The 25956-nt window shown below is 36.3% G+C and overlaps 1 protein-coding gene across 4 annotated transcripts in view; it reads right to left on the bottom strand.

Moving 5' to 3' along the window:
- Positions 1-25956, bottom strand: part of HTT (huntingtin) — an 88551-nt gene that overhangs the window by 27358 nt on the left and 35237 nt on the right. For all 4 annotated transcript variants that reach the window (XM_072861229.1, XM_072861230.1, XM_072861231.1 and 1 more), the window contains 21 exons: positions 23576-23727; positions 22960-23166; positions 21996-22118; positions 21164-21291; positions 20346-20456; positions 19699-19776; positions 18815-19038; positions 18149-18227; positions 17853-18014; positions 16866-16921; positions 15935-16083; positions 15147-15283; positions 12959-13075; positions 10979-11101; positions 10205-10443; positions 8733-8875; positions 5426-5633; positions 3913-4054; positions 2451-2630; positions 785-961; positions 455-531 (listed from right to left, as the gene is read on the bottom strand). In XM_072861229.1, coding sequence (XP_072717330.1) covers positions 455-531; positions 785-961; positions 2451-2630; positions 3913-4054; positions 5426-5633; positions 8733-8875; positions 10205-10443; positions 10979-11101; positions 12959-13075; positions 15147-15283; positions 15935-16083; positions 16866-16921; positions 17853-18014; positions 18149-18227; positions 18815-19038; positions 19699-19776; positions 20346-20456; positions 21164-21291; positions 21996-22118; positions 22960-23166; positions 23576-23727 — 3012 coding nt within the window. The remainder of the gene's footprint in view (positions 1-454; positions 532-784; positions 962-2450; positions 2631-3912; positions 4055-5425; positions 5634-8732; positions 8876-10204; positions 10444-10978; positions 11102-12958; positions 13076-15146; positions 15284-15934; positions 16084-16865; positions 16922-17852; positions 18015-18148; positions 18228-18814; positions 19039-19698; positions 19777-20345; positions 20457-21163; positions 21292-21995; positions 22119-22959; positions 23167-23575; positions 23728-25956) is intronic.

The following is a 25956-nucleotide window of genomic DNA, read 5'->3' as shown; positions in this document are numbered from 1 at the left end:
ACTAAACAGTTAGAACTTTTAACACAGTTGTCGGGGGGGGGGGAACCACACACAAAAAAGCCACAAGCCCACCCAGCTTGGACTCACAAGATTCTGCAAAAGTCTGAGGAAAATAAAGTTGTTTTCAGTAATGTAGCTTTTTTCAAGGAATTAATTTGCGTTTGCTCACTCTCAAAAGTTAAATGAGTGGGATGAGGGAGAGAATTTGATGACTTCAAGTCTTTAGCCTGCTTGAATTCTTAAGTATATTGCAAATTCAACTCAACCGACATGACTGTCCTTGTGCCAGAATATGCCTGCATCTCATACGTGAGGCTTTACTCCTGTTTTACTTCCAAAAGGGCCCACTATCTTATCTTTAAGAAAAAACCCAAACACAGGAAAAAAGAGTTAACACAATTAGTACTAGAACATTACTTAATTTGGCATTTTAACATGTATTTGTATTATTTACCTTGTTGCTAATCCACTGTTTTGAAGGTATTCCTGAATTCTATCCAGTTCTTCAACTGGTAACTGAGTAATGCTGTTCTATAGGAAAGTCACAAGAATTTTATAGGACAGAAATAAGTAAAAATACCCATAGGTACTTTGAACAGATTAGGAAAATTATAGACAAAGTGACATGTAAATATTCACATACCTATATATTAAATAAAAAAAAAATCCTTTGCAATGAAATAATTTAAACGCCATCATATTTTGATATACTTTAAATCATTACATTTGATTATGTAGCTAGCACTACCCAATCTTATTTACAAATGAATGTATTTATCCTTACCTGTAAAGTTGCAGCCAAAAGCATTTCTACCCGACGGCAAGCCAGTGTGTCAACCATGCGAGCAAGCACACGGAATGGAGTACACAAAAGCTTATCAACATATAATGTTAAAACAGCCCCAGACTGGCTGAGATGTATTCCCTCTAAGCACTGTAAGGTCTTCTTCAGAGTTGTGGGCTAGATGTTGAAACAAAACAAAACAGAAGAACAGACAAAAAAACCCCCAATCAATTGGAATACAAAGATGTTAAAGCTAAAGGAAAAGACATTTATAAAAAGCTATAGCAGACAACTAGCTGATCAACCTAATCATCTATAAATAAATAGGTTTGAGTTGCTGGGTTATTTAATATGAACATTAAGTTGTTTGATGTTTAACTGTAAAAGCTGACTCTTACAGAGAATAAGCAAAAAGTAGGGAGCAAAAGTTTTAGGCGAAAAAAGCTAGAGAGACTTAAGTGGAATCGCAGAGAGCTTTGAAAACAGTGAGAAGCTTGAACTCTTGCTGGAAGAAGGCAAGAATATGAGCATAGTCAAGACAAGAAACAGTACAGAAATCCAGATAAGCATTAGGGATTTTTTTGAGCACATGTTTAATCATAGAAACAGCAACGGCTACTCAGGATTAGAAGGGGGTGCAAAGAATTTTTTAAAAAATTTATTTATTTATTTATTTTAAATATGAGCACCAATTCAGCACCAATAACCTAAAGGGAGAAACACAAAGCCAAACTAGTTTGACTCGTGGAACCGATCTTGTTTTAGAGCAGACTGTAAATATCAGCTATTTTAATTTTACTGACTTTTCTGATAATCACCAAACATTTCACAGAATGACTACATCTTCCATTCAAACCCATTTAGTTTAGTTCATTCTACTGATTCTCAGACACTAAAACCCAGATTCATCTCACCTAACTTTAAAGTGTTTTACTCACATGGGTAAAGCACAAATGCAGTTGCACTAGATTTACACACAGACAATGGGAAGAGACAGAAAATGTTACCAGGCTACTCAGGGTGTGGTAGCATCTCCCACCATTAGCTCTAGAGGAAGCCCAGCAAATGAGATTTCCCACTTAGTGAGTTCCCAAGATTAAGAGGGATGCATACAACCTTACACCCCTATAAAACATCATCCAGTCCTTTTAATTTGAAAACATAATAAACAAAAATCATACACTGAATTTCTGAAGCAGTATTTCCCTCACCAAGAGGCTACAACTTGTGGGGCAGATCAATGGGGAAGGCATGAGCTTGCAAATCATTTTCATGCTGTTAGGGCCTATGAAGATGGACTGATTCCTAATTCCTTCCTCTGTAGTTAGTAGTTCTGTTATGTATGCTACCAAGATACTGAAATCAAAGACAAAAGTTACAGCTTTAATTTACCCTTCAGATATTTATTATGCAGGGGTAATACCCAGGAAGGAAGAAAAGCAGCTTAACCAACTCTAGTTGAATTCATAGATTTGATGGATTGGAACACATCTGATACTGAAGTTGCTAATATATTATAAGGTTCTCTGTTTCCATTTTTAAATACATGACTTTAAAAATAAAATTAGAAGTTGATAAACGACCCAGAAATGTCAGAATTTGCATACTTATCAGTTAAACTTATGCTGAAATAAGTGACTTTATTCTTTAAAAAAGTTAAACTTACAGCTGCAAGATTCTCACACCGTGACTGAATGGCCTGGATGAAGAGACCACTGGCTGCGGAATTCCTGTGAACAGCACTAATAAAGTCTTGTACTGGAGGCTCATGGGACAGATTAATCAAGTCCTGAACATGATTCACAATAAGCCAGGTCAAGTGTTCTGAATCATGCAGGTTTTGACACTAAAGGGGAAAAAAATTAGTATCTGATTCCAGTAATACCCATGTAAGCATTTAATTACTAGAAACTTTATCTGACACAACATGAAGTTTTTCATATATAATTCTGGTAGCTATTTGAAAATAATGCCATAAAGTGTCTATATTTTATTATCACCATCATTATTTTTACATGACAAATTTTCCAGATGCTTTTGATCTTGTTGCAAATTAAAGAGATTTATAATGAATTAGTAAATTATTTTTTAAAAAACACTAAAAAACCAGGTTAGAAACAAGTAAATTGAGAAGGTCAATTCAAAGATGCCACTTTTAATGAAATGATGTTTGAAATAAACATGCACACACAGAGTCTTCTTGTAAAATGTGGTTTCCATTTAAGCTTCTTTTTAAAGATTTCTTGTTACTACTGGCCTTAACACAAGATGAATAATTTCTGGAAAGCAAATCCAAAGAGATCTGTCAATAATTAATTTTAAAACCTATGGAGGCTATGTGTATATCAACAAGCAGTGCAATGCAACACAAAAAGATCTGTAGAGCTAACTAGGTGATGCTGAGAGGCTAACACTCCCCAGCAAAGAGGTTTTGGAAGGTTTTACCTTGGACTACCTCTAATCTGACTCTGGTGACTGAATATCCATTAGTACTTGAAGTGCTTCTTAAACATAGCTTTTGGTTTATCTGAATCTGAAAGGAATGCAGTTTGCTTGCCCCAAAACTGCTCTGCAATGCAAACCAAAGTGCAATACTACATATTACAGGAAGATTAACTTCAAAAGTTCCCAATGAACTAAAATGCTAATATTGAGGCAGCAAGAGGCCAAAGCCACAGGAACTGCTCTCATTAGAGAGCCAAATTGGAAGTTAAATGCTAATGTAAAACCTCTCCTCTTACGGTATAATGACAGAAATTTGTTGTCTCCTAGACACTGTGCACTGCTACTGATGTTGAGAAGTCTAACACTACTTAGTGTGCTCCTGGCACCTCACAAGTAAGGGATATGATACCCAGCAGATAATTCTATCACCCACTAGGTATCCTTTACAAGCCAAGAGAACTCTCAGTTCAGAATAGGAAAAAAAAAGCCAAATGAGGTCATACCTAAGCTTACCGAAGCACTACCTGAAAATAAAATGACTGGTTTCACAAGTCTTCATTTTTCACTTGTGAACCAGACAGATTCAGTTAGTGCACATTAGTAATAAAAGACTGTCAGCATAATAAAATAACTCAAGTCATATAAACTGTTTAATGTTATAAAATTCGTAATTCAAAACTTACAACATAGTCACAAAAAAGAATGAGTGCTCCTCTTCTCACTATCTCTCTATTGCACATGCCACGTTTAGATTCTGAATCTGATTCATCACTGTCTCCAGATATCTGAGGGCTAAGCAATTTAGTAGTAGAAAGACTGTGTCTCCTGCAAGAAGCATATTATATTTTGTTACTATTTTATTACTATGGCTACTGAAACATTAACAATCAAATTGCTTGGAATATCCTACCAATGTCCTTACATAATATTTATTTTCCTAGAAACTTCATTCAAACATCATACTGCTCTGAAGTAAACACTTCGCTTTCCATCAGCTCTTTACTTTCTAACAATTGTAGTATCACTTTTTTGTTCTGTGCTTTCTTGACTCTTTGAAGAACTAAACAGATTATTTAAGAAAAACATGGGCTACTGCAACTCTGGTAGAATAACAGAACCTAATACTATATTTTCTTCTCAAGCCAAACCAGTGTTCTTGAGCACTTAGTCTAGTGTCAGATAGAAAGTGATGCCCAACCCAGAAAAAAAGAGATTATATTGGTAAATAATTAAAAAAAAACAAAAACAAAAACCTGCAACAAATAGCAGATGTCACCTTAGCTATTTTAGTTGCCCTACTTTGCTCATAAGCCTGGTAATCTCATGTTTCCTCAAATTATAATAATATTTTTTCACATCATGAGATTGAACTGAGGCAAGAATCTCAAATTTGAGCAAGTATTGATCCACTCATGTTGTAGAGCAAGATTAGCCTTCCCTAACATTCACTGCACAAGCATCAGAAATGTCTCCCAAGTCAGTTGTTAATCTCCCTCTACAGTTAACACAGAGGGAGACCCACCCACATAGGGGGTATCTTCTTTACCGCCAGAGGTTGAATCATTCCAATGCCTAACAGGTGGGAGGAACTAACTTCAGACCAAAAGAACACTCATTTTAGACAACTTACCTTAAGTGAGGTTACTATGGTGCTTGATGCTAATGAATCAGTATGGTGCTGATACTATGTTTTGATAGCATTTAGTAATAGACTCACTGAGAACAGATATAACTACAGTTACAGTTATACTGATCAGACTGTATTTTCATAAACACAACAGTGTATATCATCTGCACTGGCTGGTTATTTGCTAGAAGGTGAAATACAAAGTCTCCATAGGAACATGAAATATGAAATACTGAATATTTTGTTATAGCTATTTCCATGATTTTAATTAAAGTAGTACACAGATTAAGCTTTCTTGCCTTAAATTGGAGAGATTACCCAGCAGTTCTTTTGAGGAACAACTGAGTGCAGGACGCATTTCCTTAGTTTGAAAGACGTACTGATATGAGAACAGACAATATGTATACACCTAAAGTAAATGCAGAACTATCTATTTCAGAATCCAAATAGTACTATTCAACAGGCTGACAGCCTTAGCAAGAAAACACCCTAGATTTCTTTAAAACTAATTTTAGCAAATATAATTACGAGACACACTACTACTACTAGGGATCAAAAGCAAATCTTACTTTGGGGTTTGATGCACTTCTGACCACCAGTTGTAGTTTGTATAATTGACAAGAAGTAGGATTTGACACCAGAGGAGAACTAAAGAAGGATGCGTGGGAATCATGGACTGAACAAGGTCACTCAAACTTTCAAGGGTATAGAAACTACCATCAGATCCATCTCCTGTAAAAAGTCTGGTGGCTGCAGCTGTGATTCTTCTAAACATCCCTGGAAACAATAAAAGCATGTTAGAGTAACTATGCTCTAGTTTGAATTCTGAAGTTTTAAAATTATTCAGGGTACCCTAAGAATACAAATATTGCTTCATGAGCCACTGCCCTTCCTGGAAGAAAGATATATCCTAAGTGGTTTTACAAATGTGAGGCAAGTCATGGAGTTTGGCCAAGGGCAGTGTGTAAACCAGTAATGACCAGCTCCCAGACTCAATAAATAATGCTTTAGATCAAACTAGAACTGTAATGAAACCTATCTTCTCAACTTTTTCTCTGTCACACATCAAAAAGTTTCTGATACATGAAAAACTTACCAAATTTAAAATTGTTAATTACAGACCAGGATTTTTGTTTGTTTGTTTTGGTTTATAAAGTAAAACACAGAAGTTCTAATTAAGAACCATGCTGTAACTATTATTCGACGTGCTAAGGAAGATCACTTACAAGTCTCCTACTTGTAGATGAGGGCTTCCCAAATACATGTAGTTGAAACTAAATTGATACCCTTCTGTCCAATTTCTGAAGTGCAAAAAGTAAATGTTTTTAAGTGGAGAAAAGTCATTACACTGCATACTGAACACTCAGCACAAAAGCTAAATTTTGCTTTCTGACTTGCTGATTCTGTATTCATATGCCAAAACAAAGGAAGGGAAAATCAGGAAAACAGACAAAGTTGTCTAAGGGTACCGGACTTTTTGAGTTTCTATGAGAAAATAAGATCAGGTAAAAAAGGGTTTCTTCAGAACCAGTTAGAAACCAAAAGCTAATCAGAATAAAGGAGATCTGTAGTATTGCTTGCTTGCATTGCCAGATATACAGAAGAATGAAGCTATAAATTCCACAGCCATGTGAACCAGTTTAAGCTGCCCCCAGGACCGATAAATATACAATGTAAACAGCAGAAAATGGGAAAAATAACTGAGTCTCAAAACTTGGGTTCCACTTACCAGCAAACCAGTGCTATTCCCATTCCAGCTTCCTGCCTTTGCAGTAATTGCACCATCTAGTGATTTTCTACATTCATGAGAGCCACTATATGCTAATCTTTTCACTTTGTCTATGCTTTTTATTTCTACTAACTTCAAAGTAGCACACTGAAAATGTTCATTTCTAATCTGGTAGCTTCCTATAGTTGAATACATAGGAGTCAGCAATGCTCACATTTTGAAAAAAATATAATGGGTGAGAAGACAAAACATCCTAGTAGAATAGTGGTTAAAAGTGACAGAAGACCTTAGTCTATGTTCCCAGACACAAGTTGCTATAAGCTGCACCTGTAGTTAGGAGAATATAACTTAAAGAGAAAAAAAATTATAGAGGATTTAGCTGAACAAAAGAGAAGTATTACAAAACCAGGCTCTTAGTCAACCCTAAGCCTAAACCTGAAAGAAAATTCTATGATATGAAAATACAGCCCAAGTGTCTGAACAACTTTCCTTCTTATGTGTTACACCGTATCAGGTAACGACATTACTATTAGTATTTAAAGTTGATTTGTAGTCTTAGGTTAAATTCATTTCTAGAGATCATGCAATACACATATCCCAGTGCTCTGCATGAGTATTTTAATATTTAATTTTGCATTAAAAACTCTACATAGTTCATGGCAAGACTCACAGTGCAGCTTGGAAGCCAGTCGCTGTAGCAGAACTAGCTGAGCCTTCCCTTTCCATTATCCCCAGCTTCTACTGTGGAAGAACCCACTTCCCTGATTTCAATCACCAGCTTGATATTCTGATTTCATTGGTCTTGGCTTGACACCATTTAATCACTTACTCCAAATCACCTTGGCATAAGTTACTTGTTATAATATTTGTTTCAAATGTTTCTCCATAGCAACAATTAACAGAATACATACTTTAGTTATTATTGTAACAGACACAAGGGAAAAGGGAACTATCGCTCACTACATCCAGAAGCTTTGAGCTTTGATAGAGAACCAGCTGAAGACCCAGAATGCTTCCATCAGCACTTTATTTACTTACTTTAAGTCTACACCTATGATACTTATGTTTGCAAGAAGCAGCTGGTAGCAATGACAGGAACAGAACTAAGTTTTTTTTCCCTCAAGAAAGGACTTTATAACTGAACTCTGTAGGAAGACCTTAAAAAAAGATTAGAGGTTGTTGGGACACATGTTCTGGAGCACAGAAACATGTTAAATGTGTAATAGTACTCTGTATGCACTTTTTTTGTTATTTGCATCTGCTAAGTAGTGAAGTACTGTAATGCCCATTTTACAGATGAGGCCACGGAACACAGAGTTCCTTGTCCCATATTTGTAAGGAAGTCTATAAAGAACCAGGAACTTCTGCCAAGACCTTTTAAACTGCAGCCAACTACTGTCATCCAAGGTTGAATTTCAGCTGCAGGGTGAAAATCAGAAGGCAAAAAGGACAGTCACAGTAATGAAGGAACAAAAGAATAAAAGAAAGTGAAGATAATGCCACTATTAGGAAAATAAGACTAAGAAATCAGGCTAAGGACTAAGGAATTAAAGTGCCAGAGACTGGATAGCTAGCAGAAGACACCTAAGACAGAATTCCCAAACCTGAAGAAAGGAGCTCAAGACCAGCTAGCTGGAGCAGTACCACCTTTCTTACTCTTCTGGTTTTGGTTTTTGGTTGGTTGTTTGGGGTTTTTTTTTCTGTTTTTTTTTTTTTTTTGTATGTTTTTATTAATTATGACAAAGAACAGGAACCTACCTTGTCATGAGTCTGAACCAGTGGTCTGTAACTCAGTATTTTAAGCTTGGACATACCTACCAACCTCCAAATTGAGAAAAACCATGAGAAATACAGCCACAAATTTGGAATGCTTTGCATTTTTGGACTGGAAAAATCTTAAACAGTTAAAAGGAGAGATGAAAAGTCACTAGTTACATTTTGTTCCACACAGACAGAAGAAATGTGAAAAATGTGCCCTGCATGCATGAGCACAAAGTTTGGGACGTTCTTTGTACCAAGTAGGATAGAATGTCTTCAGCACCTACATATTTCTTCTCAGTAGTTAAACACATTCAATAATTGTCTCAGAACTGAAAAACCACCCTGCCACTGCATGCTACACCACAAGGCACTGTTTAAAGTATTACCTGATTTGAAGATATGTATTAAGCACATAAGCAGCGTGCCCAGCTCCTGGCAGTAGAAAGTATGTTGCTGCTCATTCATGTCCACTTTCAACTGTTTGGTAACTATATCTTCCAGTAGAACGCCAACCAGTTGTAGTAAGAACCTTGAAAAACCAAGTATACAATAATCAACAGAAAAACTATCAATGCAATGTCTTTCAGAATAAGATGAGGTTTGCCTGTGAAACCTCAGTAAGTTGGAAAAATAAAATATGAAGTCCTTGTCCATTCATCCTAAACAGGATGCTAAATTAAATGCTACAGAACAGGTTGACCTAAGACAAATATGATGCTATAGGTATGGAGAGATGATCACAGGCACTTCAGTAATTACATACTGGATCAGGGTTATCTGCTCATCAGCTAAAGCTGTGATAGCATGCATACACCAGCCCACCTCACACAGCAAACATTCAAAATGCTGTGGTGTCTTTATGGTGATTTGCAATGAGCTAAAAACACACCATGACAGTCACCGCAGCTCAGCTGAGGAGGGGTAACTCAGCAAGTCACAGTAATTTAGCTGTTCATAGCCTCATCTATCCATCCACACTCTACCACACAGGTTCCATATCAAACCTCCAGGCGGGGAGGGATCAAAAGAAACACCAAAAAAGGGCATTTGAGGAAAGCCATCCTTGCTCCTGGCCATAATCATTCCTCAACTCACTCCTGGTGGACATAAGGTCACATTCAGGGAGTCCAGAAGTCCCTTTTTCCTCTATCCATCACCCTCACAATGAGCTGAATGATAAGAAACAGCATTTTATTTCTATCTGAAGTTCCATACTTGAGTAAAAAGTTCTTATTTTCTTTAAGCAAATAGCTATTTCAAATGCTTCCCACCACATTAAAACCTAATGCCTTAATGACAAACATTATATCAACATGATACCATTGCCATCTCTCCATACTTCTTATGCCTGAAGTTTGTCACTCTCTGAGGACATCAGCATGGGAAGCTAACTAGAAAAAGCTAGCTCTTTAAAAATAGGGAGTAAAGAGCAGGACTAACTTAATAGATTTGAATCCATCTGCTGTCAAGATTCTAGTACAGAACCTGGGCTTCTACTAAGGGGATGACTCATCTTTCAGTCCCACACAGGGAGGAAGGAAAGGGTTAACCAGTTAAGTTTTTAGACCTGATTTTAGTAGGTCCAGGATTCACCCATTTTAACAGCTCCATTAGATCCTTCACTTGGCTCAAGAAGAGGTATCAGAACAGTCCAAAGTCCCTACTACAAACTGCTCAACTCTTCCCTCTGCTGTTCATCTCACTATTCCTTCCTCCACACGCACTCCTCCCATATCAACTTAACAGACTTTATTCCTATCAGATAACAGTTCGATACAAGTGTATATATTGCACAATATATATGTGATTTCTCAGAAATCTTAATCTTCCCCCCTAAGTTACTCAAAAGATAACATACCTAGAAAATGTCTCTTCAGGCAGATATTTAGCCTGTTTAATGTCAGTGCGATCCTCTGGTGCAGATAAGTTATTTTCTCCACATCTCAGTCTGTTAATTGCTTGACATGAAATCAGATATGGCGAGAAGGAAAGCTCTTGTATACGGGATAGAACAATGTCTTCTGTTGACTGTGAAATCAGAACTCTAAGGATAGCTAAAATTCCAGAAATCCATAGCTGGACAGTGCTCACTGATGCCTAACACAAACACAAAAATGCAGAAGATAGTTTAACCTCAAAGGTATTCAACACAACATAGGAATGTATTTTAAAAAATTACCATATTCATTATTGTTGTATAAAATCAGACCCTTTTGAGAATGGAGCAAGCAAGAAATAACGTTTATGTTCAGGTTTTCCAAAATGCTATTCTTGTGGTAACTGTTAAGCTTATATTCACTCTGTTAAAACAATCTCTCAACTATAAAAATTGTACTAATACTTGCATAAGAGAAATGCGAGTTACCTATTGCATTCTAGAATTTATTATAACAGTATGTTTCTCTACATTCCTGATGCTCAAAATACAAAATGAAGGCAAGTAATCCCTAAGCAGAATGTTCCTGTGTAAAGTGCTCCCAGTTGGTAAATCACATTAGCTCTAACCAATCCTTTCCTAAGATCTGCTGCAGGTACTTTAACACCACATTGCAAATTAACAAAGAGAAACACACACTCTTTTGTTTTCCATGAAAGACACCAGATTCTCTCTTGTCTGGAAACAATTGCTCACCATTGTTTTAGGAGTAACAAACATACTCCTTAAAAGCATGTCCACAGGCCGAAGGGATGAAGGAGCCAAAATTTCAAACAAAGTGTTCAATACTCCCAGAGCATCATGAGAGTCTATATGCATCTGTAAAAGAAAAACACAATACTAATTTGTAACTATCCACTAAAGGTAACTGCAACACAAAATTACCATTTCATATTTTAAACATTTCTATGCCAACCTGTGTGTAATAAAGTTGTCCTTTACAGTGCAAAATGTAGAGCAACCAAAACCTATGAAAGGTAAATTAAAGTTTTGTTGCAGACCTTCTTACACAGGAGTTTTGAGAACACAGACAAAAATCTATCATACGAAATTCAATATACATACCACACGTATTTTATTAGGCGAAATATGCCATATTCAGAATGAGACCAAAAGACTGACTTGTCTTAAAATTTAAAAACTTTTCTCCTCCCTGCACATCCTACCAGGCATATTTAGAGAGACCAAAGCTGGTCATGAATAAACTTAAGCAGGTACTAGAAGAAAAAAAAAAATCTTAATCATCAGAAAAGTGAACAGCTACAATGGTATTACACTGCACCAACAGAGGTAGCACACCTTACTTGATCAGTTTTTTAGAGAAGTTATAAAACAATCAACTGCAAAAAGCAAAGGCTGGACTCAAAATCTGGATGACCCCATCTTGCCTAAATAATTTGATAGTTGAGCACATGCACCAATTCATACAAAACAAAGGCAATTTCAATTTGCCAGCATTTTAGCTTTGCTCAAAAACTGTTGTCTGATCCACAAAAACTGCCCACTCTCCCCAACCATGAGATCTCCTTATAGGAGTGGGGATCTGCCATTGTGGAGTAAAGAACATTAAGGGCACAATTTCACTAGTTTTACTTTTTATCCTTGAAGTAAGTGTTTCTAATTCCCGGAAAGGCGTATCAACAACAAATCCTCTGTTGCTTAGGGAGCAGCACTGAAAAATCTTTCTCTTTAAAGGAGTTGTCTTTTCTTCCCAGATGCAAAGGGCCTACTCTCTTTCCCCAGTGTGCAGTCCAGTAAGGGACACATGCACACACTGGAGGGAGTCCAGCAGAAAGCCACACAGATGGTTACAGGCTTGGAGCATCTGACATACAAGAGGCAGCTGAGATTGTTCAGCCTGGAGAAGGCACAGGGGGATCTTTATCAATGTGTACAACTATCTGACCAGGGGAAGCAGGAGGAGGAGATGACAAATACAGAAGAGCGAGCCAGAATCTTTTCAGTGGTATCCAGTACCAGGATGAAAGGCAATAGGCACAAGTTGAAATACAGGAAATTCCATTTAAATACAGTTTTTATTTACTTATTTGTTTTCCACCTGTGAGGATGCTCAGACACTGGAAGAGGTTGCTCAGAGAAGTTATGGAGCCTCCACCCTTGGAGACTGTCAAAACTTGACTGGACATGGTCCTAAGCAACCTGCTCCAGTAGACCCTGCTTTGAGGGGAAGACAGTACCAAGAGGTGCATTTTCAACCTCAACTATTCCATGATTCTGTGATTTATTAATGTGGTTTCAGACTATGTCTTTTCATTCTCACTAAGAAAAAATGCAGTTAGACCCACTGCAGTTAAGAAAAAATAATTTTGACATTCTATAAATATGGGAGAATCTTCACAACATTTAGTAAGTGCTCTGACATAATCATGTACGTAAGAAAAGTAGAATGAGCTTCCTCTGGAAACAGCCTCAAAGATACTGCATATACTTCATGCATTTAAATATGACCTTCACCAATTCAAAGATTTAGTCTACCTTGCAGTAATTGTCTTTTCAGATATGGCAACCACACTTTCAAGAAAATGTGTCTTCATATATACACACACAGACACACATATATATATATAAAATAATCAAATACCCAAAGCCATTATTGACACATACATTATAACAATTATTTTAGATGTTTATAGATTAAAAAATTAATGTAATAACCTGTTGTTTTGCAAGCATTGGGAGAATAATGTCAGCTATTTGGCGGGACAATCTTTTCCATTTGTCTTCGTTTTCTTTATGACACTGTTGCAATACTAAGATGAACATTTCTAGCACCTGAGGAAAAGTCCAAAAGAATGCAAGTAAACACCCACACTAACAGGAAACATTTAAGTTTCCTCTAGTGGGAAAAGTATTTACCATTTCATCCATCTGCCAAAAAGCAAAAAGAAATGAAAACCCACATGAGAAATCACACAACATTTTTAATACCCCATTTTCAGGTTAAAAGCTTATTCTTAGTTATAACTTTTTTTTTTTTAAGAATTTTCCAGTTACTTTTATGAACTAGAAAAAAATGCTTTCTTGGTCCTTTTTAAATGGCATTTGTCAAGACTACTCAAACAGCTGGAAAAAGGGACAGTAAATCTAAATGCTGCATCGCATACTCAACAAAAAAGGGAGGAAGGAAGAGAGCAATTTCCCACATGTATACTCTTTCTTTACTCTAGCTCAAATGAAGTTCACATTTGGTCATGGAAACAGAACAGACATTTTTATGGTGCTCATTCACCTGAGATATGTCACTTCCATGTAAAAGTTTATAGGAAAACATATAATGGAGCACACCAACAGCAAGGATCACTTCTAGCAGCTGAATGTGTTATCTGTTTGAGGGTTATAGAGACCACACTTTCAAGGATAGACAGGCCAAAGACACAGCAAGCAGGAAAGTTAATATATGGACTGGGAAGAGGGACAGAAGAAACTGGTTCAGAAAACCAGTTAGACAGAACACTTGTAAAAGAAATTCAAGTAGTTCAGATTCAGAAATGCAGCCAATTAAAAAAAAAAAAAAACACAGATCACCAGGTGACATTCTTCCCAAAAAGCTTTCTCATGAGAGAGAAGATAAGAGCAATTCTGGGCTGAATAACTTGAACTCTGGAGCTCCATGGATGGCAGTTACAGTTGTAACAGAAAAAAGTTAAAGGTTGCAGCTCTTGGAGCCTCTCAAATTACAGAAACACCACTGCAGAACATCCCAGCCACAGCCAGGGAACAACAGAACTGCCCAGGGGTTAGTTTATATGTACTGCACCAACAGAACAGGACAGAATAAGAACTACAAATGGGATGGTGTGGGAAGTGCAGTGCATGGGTGGTCTTTAATAGGTTAAGTGTGTCAGAAGGGGATCTGCTGGCAATTGCGGTACCTTATGTAACACAAAGTTATTCACTATTTCACATCATGTGTCTACAGACTGTCATTTCATATAGTTATATTAGTCATTTTATGATTATAAAACTACAAATTCAAAAGAAAATGTGGATACACAAAATTACCCCAATCTGAACATGCAGTTCTAACAAATTATTTTGACAAGATGTACTGACTTCTTTTTCCAACTATTCTCAGAAAATACACTGCTTACATTAGCATACACTAGAATTGTATTTTCACATGATGAAAGGAAAAGCACATTAAATTTGTTAAGCACCTGAATAAGCAATAAGAGCCCATGTTAATTATGTCACTTCTCTTAAAATCACTTTTGTGTTTTTCTTTTTAAAAAAGTGTACTGAAGAAAGTCATTCTTATACTCCTACAAGGCAGAAACATGTTTTCCAGACCCATGAGGTCTGGGGCAAAGTAGTAAGTGCTAACAACTGTCTAACTACCAGTTTCATTACCTTATTCGAATAATTCATATTTTAAAATGTTATTGAAGATACTGCTATTGTACAGCAATACCTAAATCATCTCTATGCAGCATGTTTCCTACTTTTAATCCTGTCCTCTTTCCCACTTTTACCCCCATTCTTTTAAGTTTCTTGAATCCTAATTTATTACAACTCTTCTAACAAACTTCTGTTTATTCAATCTGCAACACAACCAAGATCATGATCCTAACTGGAGCTTTTCAGTGCTTTGTTACCTAAGCTTGACCGTAAAATCCCACAGACATGTTATTTGACTTAAAATACTAATTTGTAGTGCAGAACCTCTCCCCTACCCCCCAAAATCTTTGCATACACTCTCTCTATAAGGAAAGATCACACAGTGTCCAGCTATTCAAGTTCTGTACAGAAAAATCATTAATATTGCCTGAAGCATTTTTAGCAGTCAGAACAATGTTACCCTTTTGTAGGCTGTAAACAGGGACACTTTGTCCTCCTCTCTTACCTGATGGTACTGAATAAGTCTCAGCAGCATTGACACTACCACCTCCTTTTGTGTTTCCAACTCTTTTCCAGCATCAGCTTTATTTGTTCCTCTTAACACGAAGAGATCATGAACGATGGGTTGCAGAGCTGGTATTGCTGAAATGAGATATGTTTGTTTATTTTAGCATGAGACAAGTCACTCTCAAACAGTGTTTTCTTGTTGTAACAGTTCAGCTACTAAAAGTAAACTGTGTTTTAGTTTATTAAAGGTTTTACCCATTCCTAAAAAAACCCCAAACAAACAAAAAAAACAAAACCCAAACTTATCATACATAATGACGTCTATCTTTTTACTTCTAGTAGAAAATTTATGTTATGGACACATTTTCCCATTCTCATAGAGCTAAAATAGACATTTTTATAAAGTATTTCTCAGCGGAATCACTGGAAAGTATGAGAGAGATGCTTCTACTTAAAGGCTGAAAGTGGAGGGAGGGAAGGGGACTAAAAATTAAAATCAAAGCCTTTAAAGTACTGCTATGTTGTAAACTTATTACCTAATAAAGTTTCAAATAAAAGCTTTGCTGCTATTATGTACGATGCAAAATATGGAGTAGCAGCATTAGTAGGGTACAATAAACTTCCTGAAGGAATTAACTGAGACATTTCATGTATTAAAAATTTAAAAGATAGTGTCTTCTGGAACAATCAGTATGATTAGTTTTCTATAGCTTAGTATTAAATACTGGTTTTGTTGCTGAACTATTACTAATAGTAGTCTTGGTGCCTTTTTTTTTTTTAAATTACCATGTGTAACAGCTTTCCTCCCACTGGCCATGATACCATCACATAGCTGAATGATCTTAGGAATTCCGATTATCTGTTTGGAATGATACCGCTCATAAGACAGCAACACCAGGAAAAAAAAGATATTAGGAATAATTGCTTCAGACTCTCTGAAAACAAAAAATTAAAAGTGTCAAGTTTGAATTGCACAACTCTGTTCAGTAAAAATTAATATTTTACAGTAAGTTTTTTTTTTAAGAATGTGTTGTTCTGCTTTCATACAGTATTTCTATAATTTTTGTGCCCTGTTCTTTACTATGGTTTTTTTCCCTAAAGGATTTCTTTCAAGCTTTGACCATTACACGGTTACTAATATTATAACATACTACCTAATACACAACACACATTGGAGTATTTCTGCAGGAGACCCACAGAGCAAAGAAACCCACTTCTCTCTTCATACATAAACTCAAGTGTGAGAAAAAACCAGAAACAGCTGACAATAAAAATTCCACTGCATTGCTTATGATCTATTAGGTACTATACAAAATGTACCAGGCAATCACAATACAAACGGATTCACACCGAGTCCACAATAGAAAGAAGCAGGTCTCCCTTCAGCAACTGAATCCTAGCAATGAAGTGCTGATTCCTGAAAGCACAGCTTCAGGGAGTGTCCCAAAGGAATGGTTTTACAATAGCAAATGGAGAAACAGCACAACATAGCATGAAAAAAAAATCTTAAGCTACTTCCTGACTTCTTCAGCCACATGGAACCTAAATCGTCTGAAAGGGCTACCACTGGAGCCAGAGAATAAACAAGCACATTACCCAGAACCTAACTCTACATTTCTCATAAGGCAGAAATAACCAGCAAAACTAATCACCACATGCTTCAGAATAAGACAGTTGTAAACCTGCTCTGTTCAAAGGATCTTTGCTAATTTCATACCTGAACTGTCCTACTTCGATGTATTCAAACTGCTTTAGCACAAATCCAATAAACACCTGAAGAGAGAATACAACAGATACAGAGCCATTAATTCCCACTGGAAATCATTTTGACAGAGTTATAAAAGTGCATGTTTTGGAAGGAGAGAAAGGAAAGACAAGCGCTGAAAATAATTTATACTTCTAGTTCATTCTGATATGTTATGAAGTGTTCCCTCTACAGTTATAGAAGATCTTGAGAATCTTGATGTTAGAGCTTATTACGGTTTGCATGAAGTTATGCCACATTTTACCTATAGTCTATATGTTTTTAAGTATAACTTTCACTCATGTTACACACACTATTTGAGGCATTAAAGTCAAGAAGTTAAGAATCAACCAAAAATCTAGCTCTAAACCAAGATAAAATCCAAAGTATTCATGCACTGAAAAGATTTATCTGCATACAAACTTATAGGTAAGTTATATATTGCAACTCATACTAGTTTATAAACCCAAAAATAGTGTAGTAAATAAAACACAAATTTTATGTTACAAATTTACTGCTTATATAGACAACCACAAAGACTACTGTATTTGTCACTAGCTTCCCCCCACCATTAAAATCAAATAACGGTTGTCAACCATGATGCTCACGACTATCAGTAATACGGAAGTCCATACTCTCAATATAGAAAGCAGGTATTTCTATTTGTAAATGAAGTTTTATTTAACAACACTGATTGTATCGTCCACATCATCTTATTCCTAAAGTCAATCTGATGAACAGTTCTTAAATAGTTGTTGCAGAGCTTAGAAAGTAATTTTTATGCAATAGAAGACCAGAAATCTGAAGCTCTTTGTGGTTGGGGGAGTCTCGCCCTTCTTTAAGTCTTTGTTTTCACCTATAGTACAATGAATGGATTGTTGCAAGTATTTTTGCTGTAAATATTAAGCCTGCTGGTGAGATCCCTCTATTACAAATCTGCAAAAATGGTGAGGTACCAACCTGATCCGAATCCAGAAGACAGTAGTTAACTCGTAGCTGAACCAGTTGAGCAAGCAAGTCTAGAACTTGTCTCTGCAGCTGTACCGATGTTGTTGTAGTATATTGTTTCAATGCTTTTATGACAAGGGGTTCAAATAAACGAATGTGATTGTGAATAGCATTCTGTAATAGAGAGATTTTGAAGTAATCTAATATCTGAACAGGCCTCTGATTCAAAACCAAATTACATTTTAAAAGGAGGAAAAATGTTTTAAATCTAAGGTACAGCTCTTTCAGGAGTACATAGATACAAGTACCTTATCAGCACGATGTTTTGCTGCACTGGTAATGCTAGTTTTCAGCTGTGTAGAAACTTTTTGCAGCACATCAAACCATCTGTCATAAAAAAAACCATACACATTTAAAAAATGGAGGGACAAGCACACTCTCCTTAGATGCATATTGTTTTACCAATGCCAACTTTTCTTTATCTATCTACTTGACTGCTTCAAGAATGTTAGCAAAACAGAAGAGCAACACAGACTACCTACAGTAGACTTTGATCAGATCACATAGATTTGTGGACAACAAGCATCTAGTAGAGAAAGAATTTCTGGTCTTCGCTTAGTCATCCTTCTGCCTTTTCTTTAAGACTACTGACTCTTTGCTATAATTAGCAAATTAATGAAATAGTTTTGAATACAAGCATTTAAAACTATTATGCTTTTAAAAAAAACTTAAGTGATATCCATTTTAATGATTTAACTTTGATTTGGAAAACACACTAGTGATAATCAATACATTGTTGCATTCAGGATCTCACTACCAACACAAATTACTCTGCTTAAGTCTACAAGAAATAAATAATACACAATACTCTAATTTCAAGTTACTTAGCTCTCCTATGATACTTGCATTTATGAAAAACAATAAAAAGAGATTCTAGTTCAAGTTAACATCATATCATAAGGGAAGAAAGTTACCCTGAAGCATCATGTTCCTGTTCAGCCTGAACCATGTTCCTTAGACTAGCATCAGCAAGGGCCTGTGTAAAATGTGTGTACGGTGCCATGAAGCAATAATGATAGAGACCAGGTCTCAAATTAGAAGAACCTAAGCGCTGAGCTTTGCCTTGAGCTTTGTTGGGGTTTGAAGACAAGCCATCGTACTGAGAAGCCAGATTTGTCCCAAACAATGTTTTCAATAACTAGAGAAGAAAATTGGAAGGAAAAAAAAAGTTAACATTTCAGGGAAAAAAAACAAACAAACAAACTGACAACTCATCCTCCCAAAGGACTTAAGAGGAAAGGTCAAAGTGCAAACTGTGGATCAAGTAGTCAAATACAAGACGACAGGAAAAAAGCTGGAAAAAAGAAGCAATACACACCTCACCCAAACAGATATGATTGTTTTTGCAACTGAAACTATTTCCATGGGACAACTCAAAATAGCCTACTAAAGCTCGCCTCCCACCAAAATTAAGCTTTGATGATTTGAACCCAAACTTTTAACTGGAAGCCCACAAGAAATCCATCACTAAGGCAGTTCTTTGCTTTCCAGGTTTTTGATGTAGTTAACTGGCTACAGAACACATTTGGGAAGGTAGGAAACAAACCTGTTTGCTGAGCGTAAGTTAAAATAGTTCTTTGAATTGGAAGCAGTTCAAGAAGAAACTATATTATTCAGATGGTATCAAGTTTCAGAACAAGTCATGAAAATTAAAGAAAACATGCTCTGTTTGCTCCACCGGGGCTACAGTTTTCTCACACCGCTTCCCTTAAAAGAATGGCCAGTCTTCATACTCAGTTGATAATCACAAGACATCAGGATTAATCTTCCAGTAACACACAAAAAATTACCTCCCTACCTGCTGTACACAAACTGTTGCCATTGTTGGTTCTCTGTTGAAACATGATTTTAGGTATCCCAAAATTTCTTCTACACACTAGAAAAGCAGAAAAACAAGTGCACCTAAATGCATTCTTCTTCATTATATAAAACATTACTATGAAAACTGGACAACAGCACAGGTTTTTTTACTAAGTAAAACTACACTAAGAGAAATCATAGAAGTATGTAAAAAAATAAAAATGCAAGATCTGCCTCCTAGTCTTAAAATACCACAATGCCTAACACCACAGTTAAGGAGAATAAACATCAAGACACAGGAGAGAAAGGAGAGCAGTATGCCTTCTAACATTTTGTGTATTTAACATGAGTATACTTAAACATATTAATATAGTAAGAATGACTGAAGGCAAACCATTTTGCTGGAAAGAAAAATCTCCACATGAAATTTAAACAGTAAAAAAATTACTCCAGTTTTCAACAGCAGCAATTTAAACCAGAAAATCTGCTTTAGCACTTTACCCAACATTGTGGCAGCACAATGCTTCTAGGACTACTGTCTCTCTCAACACTACCAATTTTAAAATCAATATGTACTTCTTCCCAGTAAGGACCACAGATATTGGACAACTTAACTACAACAGAAAAAACACACAAATCTTCTACCTTTCCAATGTCTTGAAGAGTAGCAAGTTCCAAGATTTGAGACAGAACATCTAAGGCAGACCGTAAGAAACACCCAAACTTTTCATTACTGTTCTGGAGATCCAAAGTAACCTGGTCCCAAAAAGTAAAAACACACTTTTTCTTAACAATTGCTTGACAAGGAGGTAAAAATTACAGGAAGAAGTGCGTATTGACACAAAACGATCTTTTGCCTAAAATTTCAGCATAGTTCAGTCAACACCACTGACAGCTCAGACTCCCTTATGAATTGCTGGAAAGGTAGGACTTCATTTTGACTGAGAAAAAGAAAGGGATCTTCTAGCTTGAGGAAGTTACAGCATCTGGGAAGGCCTAGGATGTTGACAAGTAATGGAGAAGGGCTAATGTATTTCTCAGAAACACAGTAGGTGTAACAAGAATATACCCCCTGAAGTGTACTGATCAGATCACTAAGCCCCTAGGGAATGCATCTACTATTACCTGAACTGATGAGGAAAAAGCTTACCCATGCTGGAATAAACTGCGGAGAGAACAGACATTGGGATCCATTCGGCACTGCCAAGCCAGTGAAAGGTCATTTGGTACCAGCATTAGTGACAGCAGAGAAACAAGCAAGAGGGTGACAATGCCTATCAGAGGTTTTTGTCTGGTTGGTTTTTGTTTTTATTGGTGGTGGTTGTTGTGATTTTTTTTTGTGTGGATAAACTGTTTACACAGGCAAACAAGTGAGTCTCAATACAAGCAGAGCCATGTTTAAAAGAAACACAAAGTGACTGCCCAACCACATTCTAATTCGATCAAACAATCTCATGCAGTACCTTATAATTAGCATGGGTTGCTTTCAAGACATCGTATAACTTCAGATATGATGGAAGATGATAAAAGCTTCCTACTGAAGATGATTTACTTGTTGGAACAGGCCCAGTAGCATCAGTTTGCCTAGTAGCTTAAAAATATACCATAGATTAGAACAACATACTTTTTCTAGGGTGCTCATGACATGTACACTCAACATAGTTTACCATATCTGAATAATTAGACAGCATGAATTTTTTGATCCGCATGCATATTTTCAACTGCAAAAACCACATGTTGTACAATAAAAAAATGAACTAGCTTTCCAAGAAACTAGCCCTCTGAGATGAGAAATTAACCCAGAGGGCTTATTATTGACATGCAAGTACAATTTACAAAACAGAATTAACACTCATTTCCTTCAATCATCACTAGGAAAAAAAAAAGTTTTCAAGATACAGAATCTTGTTTCCAAGACCAATGTAAGCTACTCCTGCCAAAGGTTGCAAAGCAACTTTCAAACTTCTAAGTAAAATACATGCAAAAATGACTTCTTAATTTTAGTCAACAGCTGAGTAGATTCAGAAAAACAGTGAGGAAAAGGATTCAGAAGTACCTTGCTTCTGAAAGGTACAGTTAATTTTCATAAAAAACCAAAACAGTAAAGAAGCCCCCACCCACAGCTGCCTTTCCTGCAATGCAGTACTGAAAAGAACTTCTGACAGTAGGTCTGCCAGCCTTTTGAAATAAAACTTCAGAAAACAAGTTACTCAGTTTTATTTCTTCTCTCTATCCTGTAACCATACTTAGGTGGGGACGGTAGGTGGGAGGGCTAATAGAAGTAAGTGTGCTTACCTGGACTTGTTTCACCACTCTTTTTAGGGCTCATTGGCACAGATGCCTGTTCAACAGACTCCCTCTCTTTCCCCTTCCTCCGAATTGGACTAAGAGAAGGTGGGTTTGTGAGAGAAGGTAACGCTGCCTAAAATTAAAAGAAGCTTTATTAATTTTGCATGCACAAGTAGCTTTTCTTCTTCTACACAAATACAAGCATATTCATCTTTTGTTTAAACTCTCCTTTATTTGACTGTCAGTTAAATTAAATGTCTTAACTGTCAGGTTCAGAACATGAATTTCCTGAGTGAAAAGGAAGAAGTTTAATATATTCCCCACTTTCCTGCTCAACTTCAGCATAAGCCAATGAGATGGAATTAGAGCTCAATGACTAAAGTTTCTCTTGATTCCAGACAAAAAGTGTAAAAAAAAAAATTTCACATTTTTAAAATATGAAGAAATCACTAATCCTAGTAACACTGCCCTACAGTCACTAAATCAGTCTCAAAACTTAGATGCCTCAAAACAAAACCCCGAACTCAAGAGTACCTCATGTGAGCTGTTTCAGAAGTCAAACTATTTGCAGGATATTCAAAAGACAGAAGAGTTATTTTAAGCCCCCAAAGGAGCTCAGTGCATTACAGCCAGCCAACCAACCCAAAAGTCAACAGATGTTTGCCAGAGCATGCAATCCAATACTCTATTTACTATATACACTCCTCACTGAATTAACGTTTCAAGTTAAGTCACCAGGAATAAAAGGTTCAAAGTTTAAGGTAATATTACAAACACTGCAGAACTAAACAAAAAACTGTTATGTGGAAGAACGATATGCATGTTCATGTTACTTGCTTTCCTGCACATAGTGGAGTCATACTATCAAGGTATTAGATAGCTACCTGTATCAACTCTAAAATATGGAGCCTTGAAGAGGACTGTATCACAACAGTATTTAAAGTCACACAGTGTTATTTATTTATAATACATGCCTTTACTGCTGGGCCAGGAGCAACATCATCCATTACATGTGCACAAATATTAATGACCTTCAGCAGATGAGAAAAGAGCTGTTCTACTAAAGTAACAAGAGTTCGATCTGCCAGAGCCGGCCAGGGTTCCTCCTGCTTTGCAGCACCTTGGTTTGAATCTTCTTCAGCACTCCAGGGATTCTTTAAGCACTTGGGAGCACTTGCTGCAACAGGATTCACATTATTTCAAGAAAAGGAAAATAAAACTTGGAATTAAGTATCAGAAAATTTTAGAAGCATATCATTTCTATATGAACAGAAATTCAAATAGGGAAAAGTGAGCCCATATTTTCAAAACCAGCAATAGGTGTATAGTTTTTAACAGCAACAACAGATGTTAATTCTTTGTACCCTGCCTGTACTAAGCATACTGCACATTTGCTTTGGCAACTAGAGGGAATCTGGAGGCAGTATCTTTTCAAACCTCCTGGGTGCAAGAAGTTCCTTCTTTATTTCTTCTGCGCAATCTTGCAAGTATTTTGTTGCGTGCAATCAGAACAGGGTGAGATATGGGTCTTCTGATGCTAATGGTAAAAATACCAGGACAATCCTACTTTTCTTGTTCTGCCTTACCTGCAAGCAAGTTTCCAGTCAAAATCAAAGCATCCTGATGTGCAGAGAGGTCCAGTGGGAACCATGCTGATGAAAGGAGAGACAGGACCATGCCGGCCATTCCAATGGTGCAGCCCTTCTGAGCTTCATCTGAAGGACTTGGCTGGGAAACACTGGAAGTTTAATTTTGGAATGTCATGACTTTTTTCCCCCTTTTTGTAAGTTTATAGTCTTAAGAAAACTAACAGTCAAGTAGACTGCTAATCTGAAAAAAAAAAAAATCAGTACTACAGAAATACACATTTAACACTCAAGTAGGACTTAAAAAAAATTTCCAGGAGAGACCTGACAAGACTTTGTATTCTTGAAGAGCAATTACTTTTTTTTTAAATAGCAAATATCAAAGCTGCTAGTGACATCTACTGATAAACTGAAGAATTCTGTATTTAATTGCTAATCAGTATGATCCTGAACTATCTCCAGTTATGTCTCATGCGTATGCAAGGTAGGTATGGGAGAGATAGGCTGTAGTATTGCAATGTAACAAGATATTTTCTTAAAGTGACAAGAATTTAATTACACAATTGTCATCTGTCAAATCATCTAGATTTATGGGTAGACTCTATCCAAGATTGTAATTTGCTGTTGCATTCTCTATTTTCTTTTACAATAATTTTAAAATTGTATTTTCCCACACAACTCAAGTTTCAGAAAGAGCAGGCAGAGATCACCAAAAGATGTTTGTCAGAATACTATGGGAATTACACATAACATTTCAAAGCTGTAAGACCTGCACAATACTACTTTCTTTCAGGAAAAGACTTTATGCAAACTTTAAACAAAGGGATTCTTTCCGGATATTTTCTTATTTAAAAGAAAAAAAAAATTCTAATGTAGTCACTCTGGTCTAATACAACTAGAGCAGTTTCAGAAAATAAAATTTACATTAAGTACAGCTATTTCTAGCTTTGTCAAAATAAGATAATTACAGTGCCTTCCTTTTTTCTTTTTTTAAAAAGTATTTTCATATGCAAGTGTTTACTTTACATGTAGTTAGAAACCCATGAATTAATCCATGTTGAGTTGTACAGAGTTGGAATGCAGAAGTTCCAATAGCTTTTTAATCGTAAGAATGACAATACTTAAGACAGAAAAGAGTTTTGGCAAAATACTCATGCTATTATATTCTTATTAGCCAGAATGATAAATGTTTGTATCATCCACAAAAATAAAGTTATAATCCAAATTAGTATGAACATGGTCCGAAAATTTGTAAAGAAGGAATTAGGGGAAAGGGCAAAGGCTATGTCATCACATCACTGGTGGATGCATCTTAAAAATAGCTTTTTTTTAAGCTGGGTAGAGCAGAAGACACCTTGTTGCAATTCTGCACTGATTTTATTTTCCAGCTAAGTACTGCTCACATCCTAACCTACTTCGTTTGTTAAAACTGGACCTATAGCTCAAAAGACATCTTTTAGAATGGATATGCAGAGCACGCCACACTTATGGCTGGCAAGGGAAGAAAGGGCGTGTCAACAAGAAAAGCAGCTGGAGGAGGGTTGGTTTTTTGTTGTTGTTGGGTTTTTGGTTTATTTTTAAATTAAGAGAAAACTTTGCAACAGAGTTTCAGGATACCAGAAGAGTAAAATAAGAGTAGAGACACGACAGCAGTGAAGACAATCAGCACAAATGGTGTTAAATCTAAAAACCAAACAGCTCTACATGTGCACATCTTCAGTAGCTAGTTTTACAGCTCACGTGGCACAGCACATAGATAATCAGAGGCAAGATCAAAGCTTTGGAGTTGCCAACTACACAGTTACATTCTGAAGAGCTTCTTCAGAATGTAAGTACTTTGAAGCTATCATATATTACCTACATAACACTTAGTTAACTATTACAGGTATCTCATTTGCTGTTCCCATTCAGTGTTGCAAATTGTTCTCAAATGAGAACAATTTGAATGCATCTGATACTTTTATAGTTATAAAAGCAATTATGAACCAGCTTCCTTTATGCATAAACATGAGATCAAGGTGAAAATTATGATTATCTGATTTTAAAGAAATACCACAAGACACAATATCCTGAAGATAAACATTATTTCAAAAGCATGAAAAATTTTCTCTTACTACTTATTTTGATAGACGCTGACCATATGTATCTTTCTGTTACAGCAGTTGCAGCCAATCCCTGTGATATATGCTGTGGTTCCAGAGATGACAAAGCACTGACACTTAATATCATGACAACCTGGTGTTACACTCTTCTGTATAAAGTTCTTAAATAACTGCTAAGATAAGCTTAATAGCATATATCTGAACCAGAACTTCTGATACCTAAGTAAGTGTACTTTCATTTCGCAAACATGACTTTTAGAAGCTTGAATAACAGATGAG

The sequence above is a fragment of the Ciconia boyciana genome, chromosome 5, assembly GCF_034638445.1.
Source record: "Ciconia boyciana chromosome 5, ASM3463844v1, whole genome shotgun sequence".
Lineage (NCBI taxonomy): Eukaryota > Metazoa > Chordata > Aves > Ciconiiformes > Ciconiidae > Ciconia > Ciconia boyciana.
Note: the sequence above shows the minus strand (reverse complement) of the source record. Positions and strands in the feature narration are given on the sequence as shown.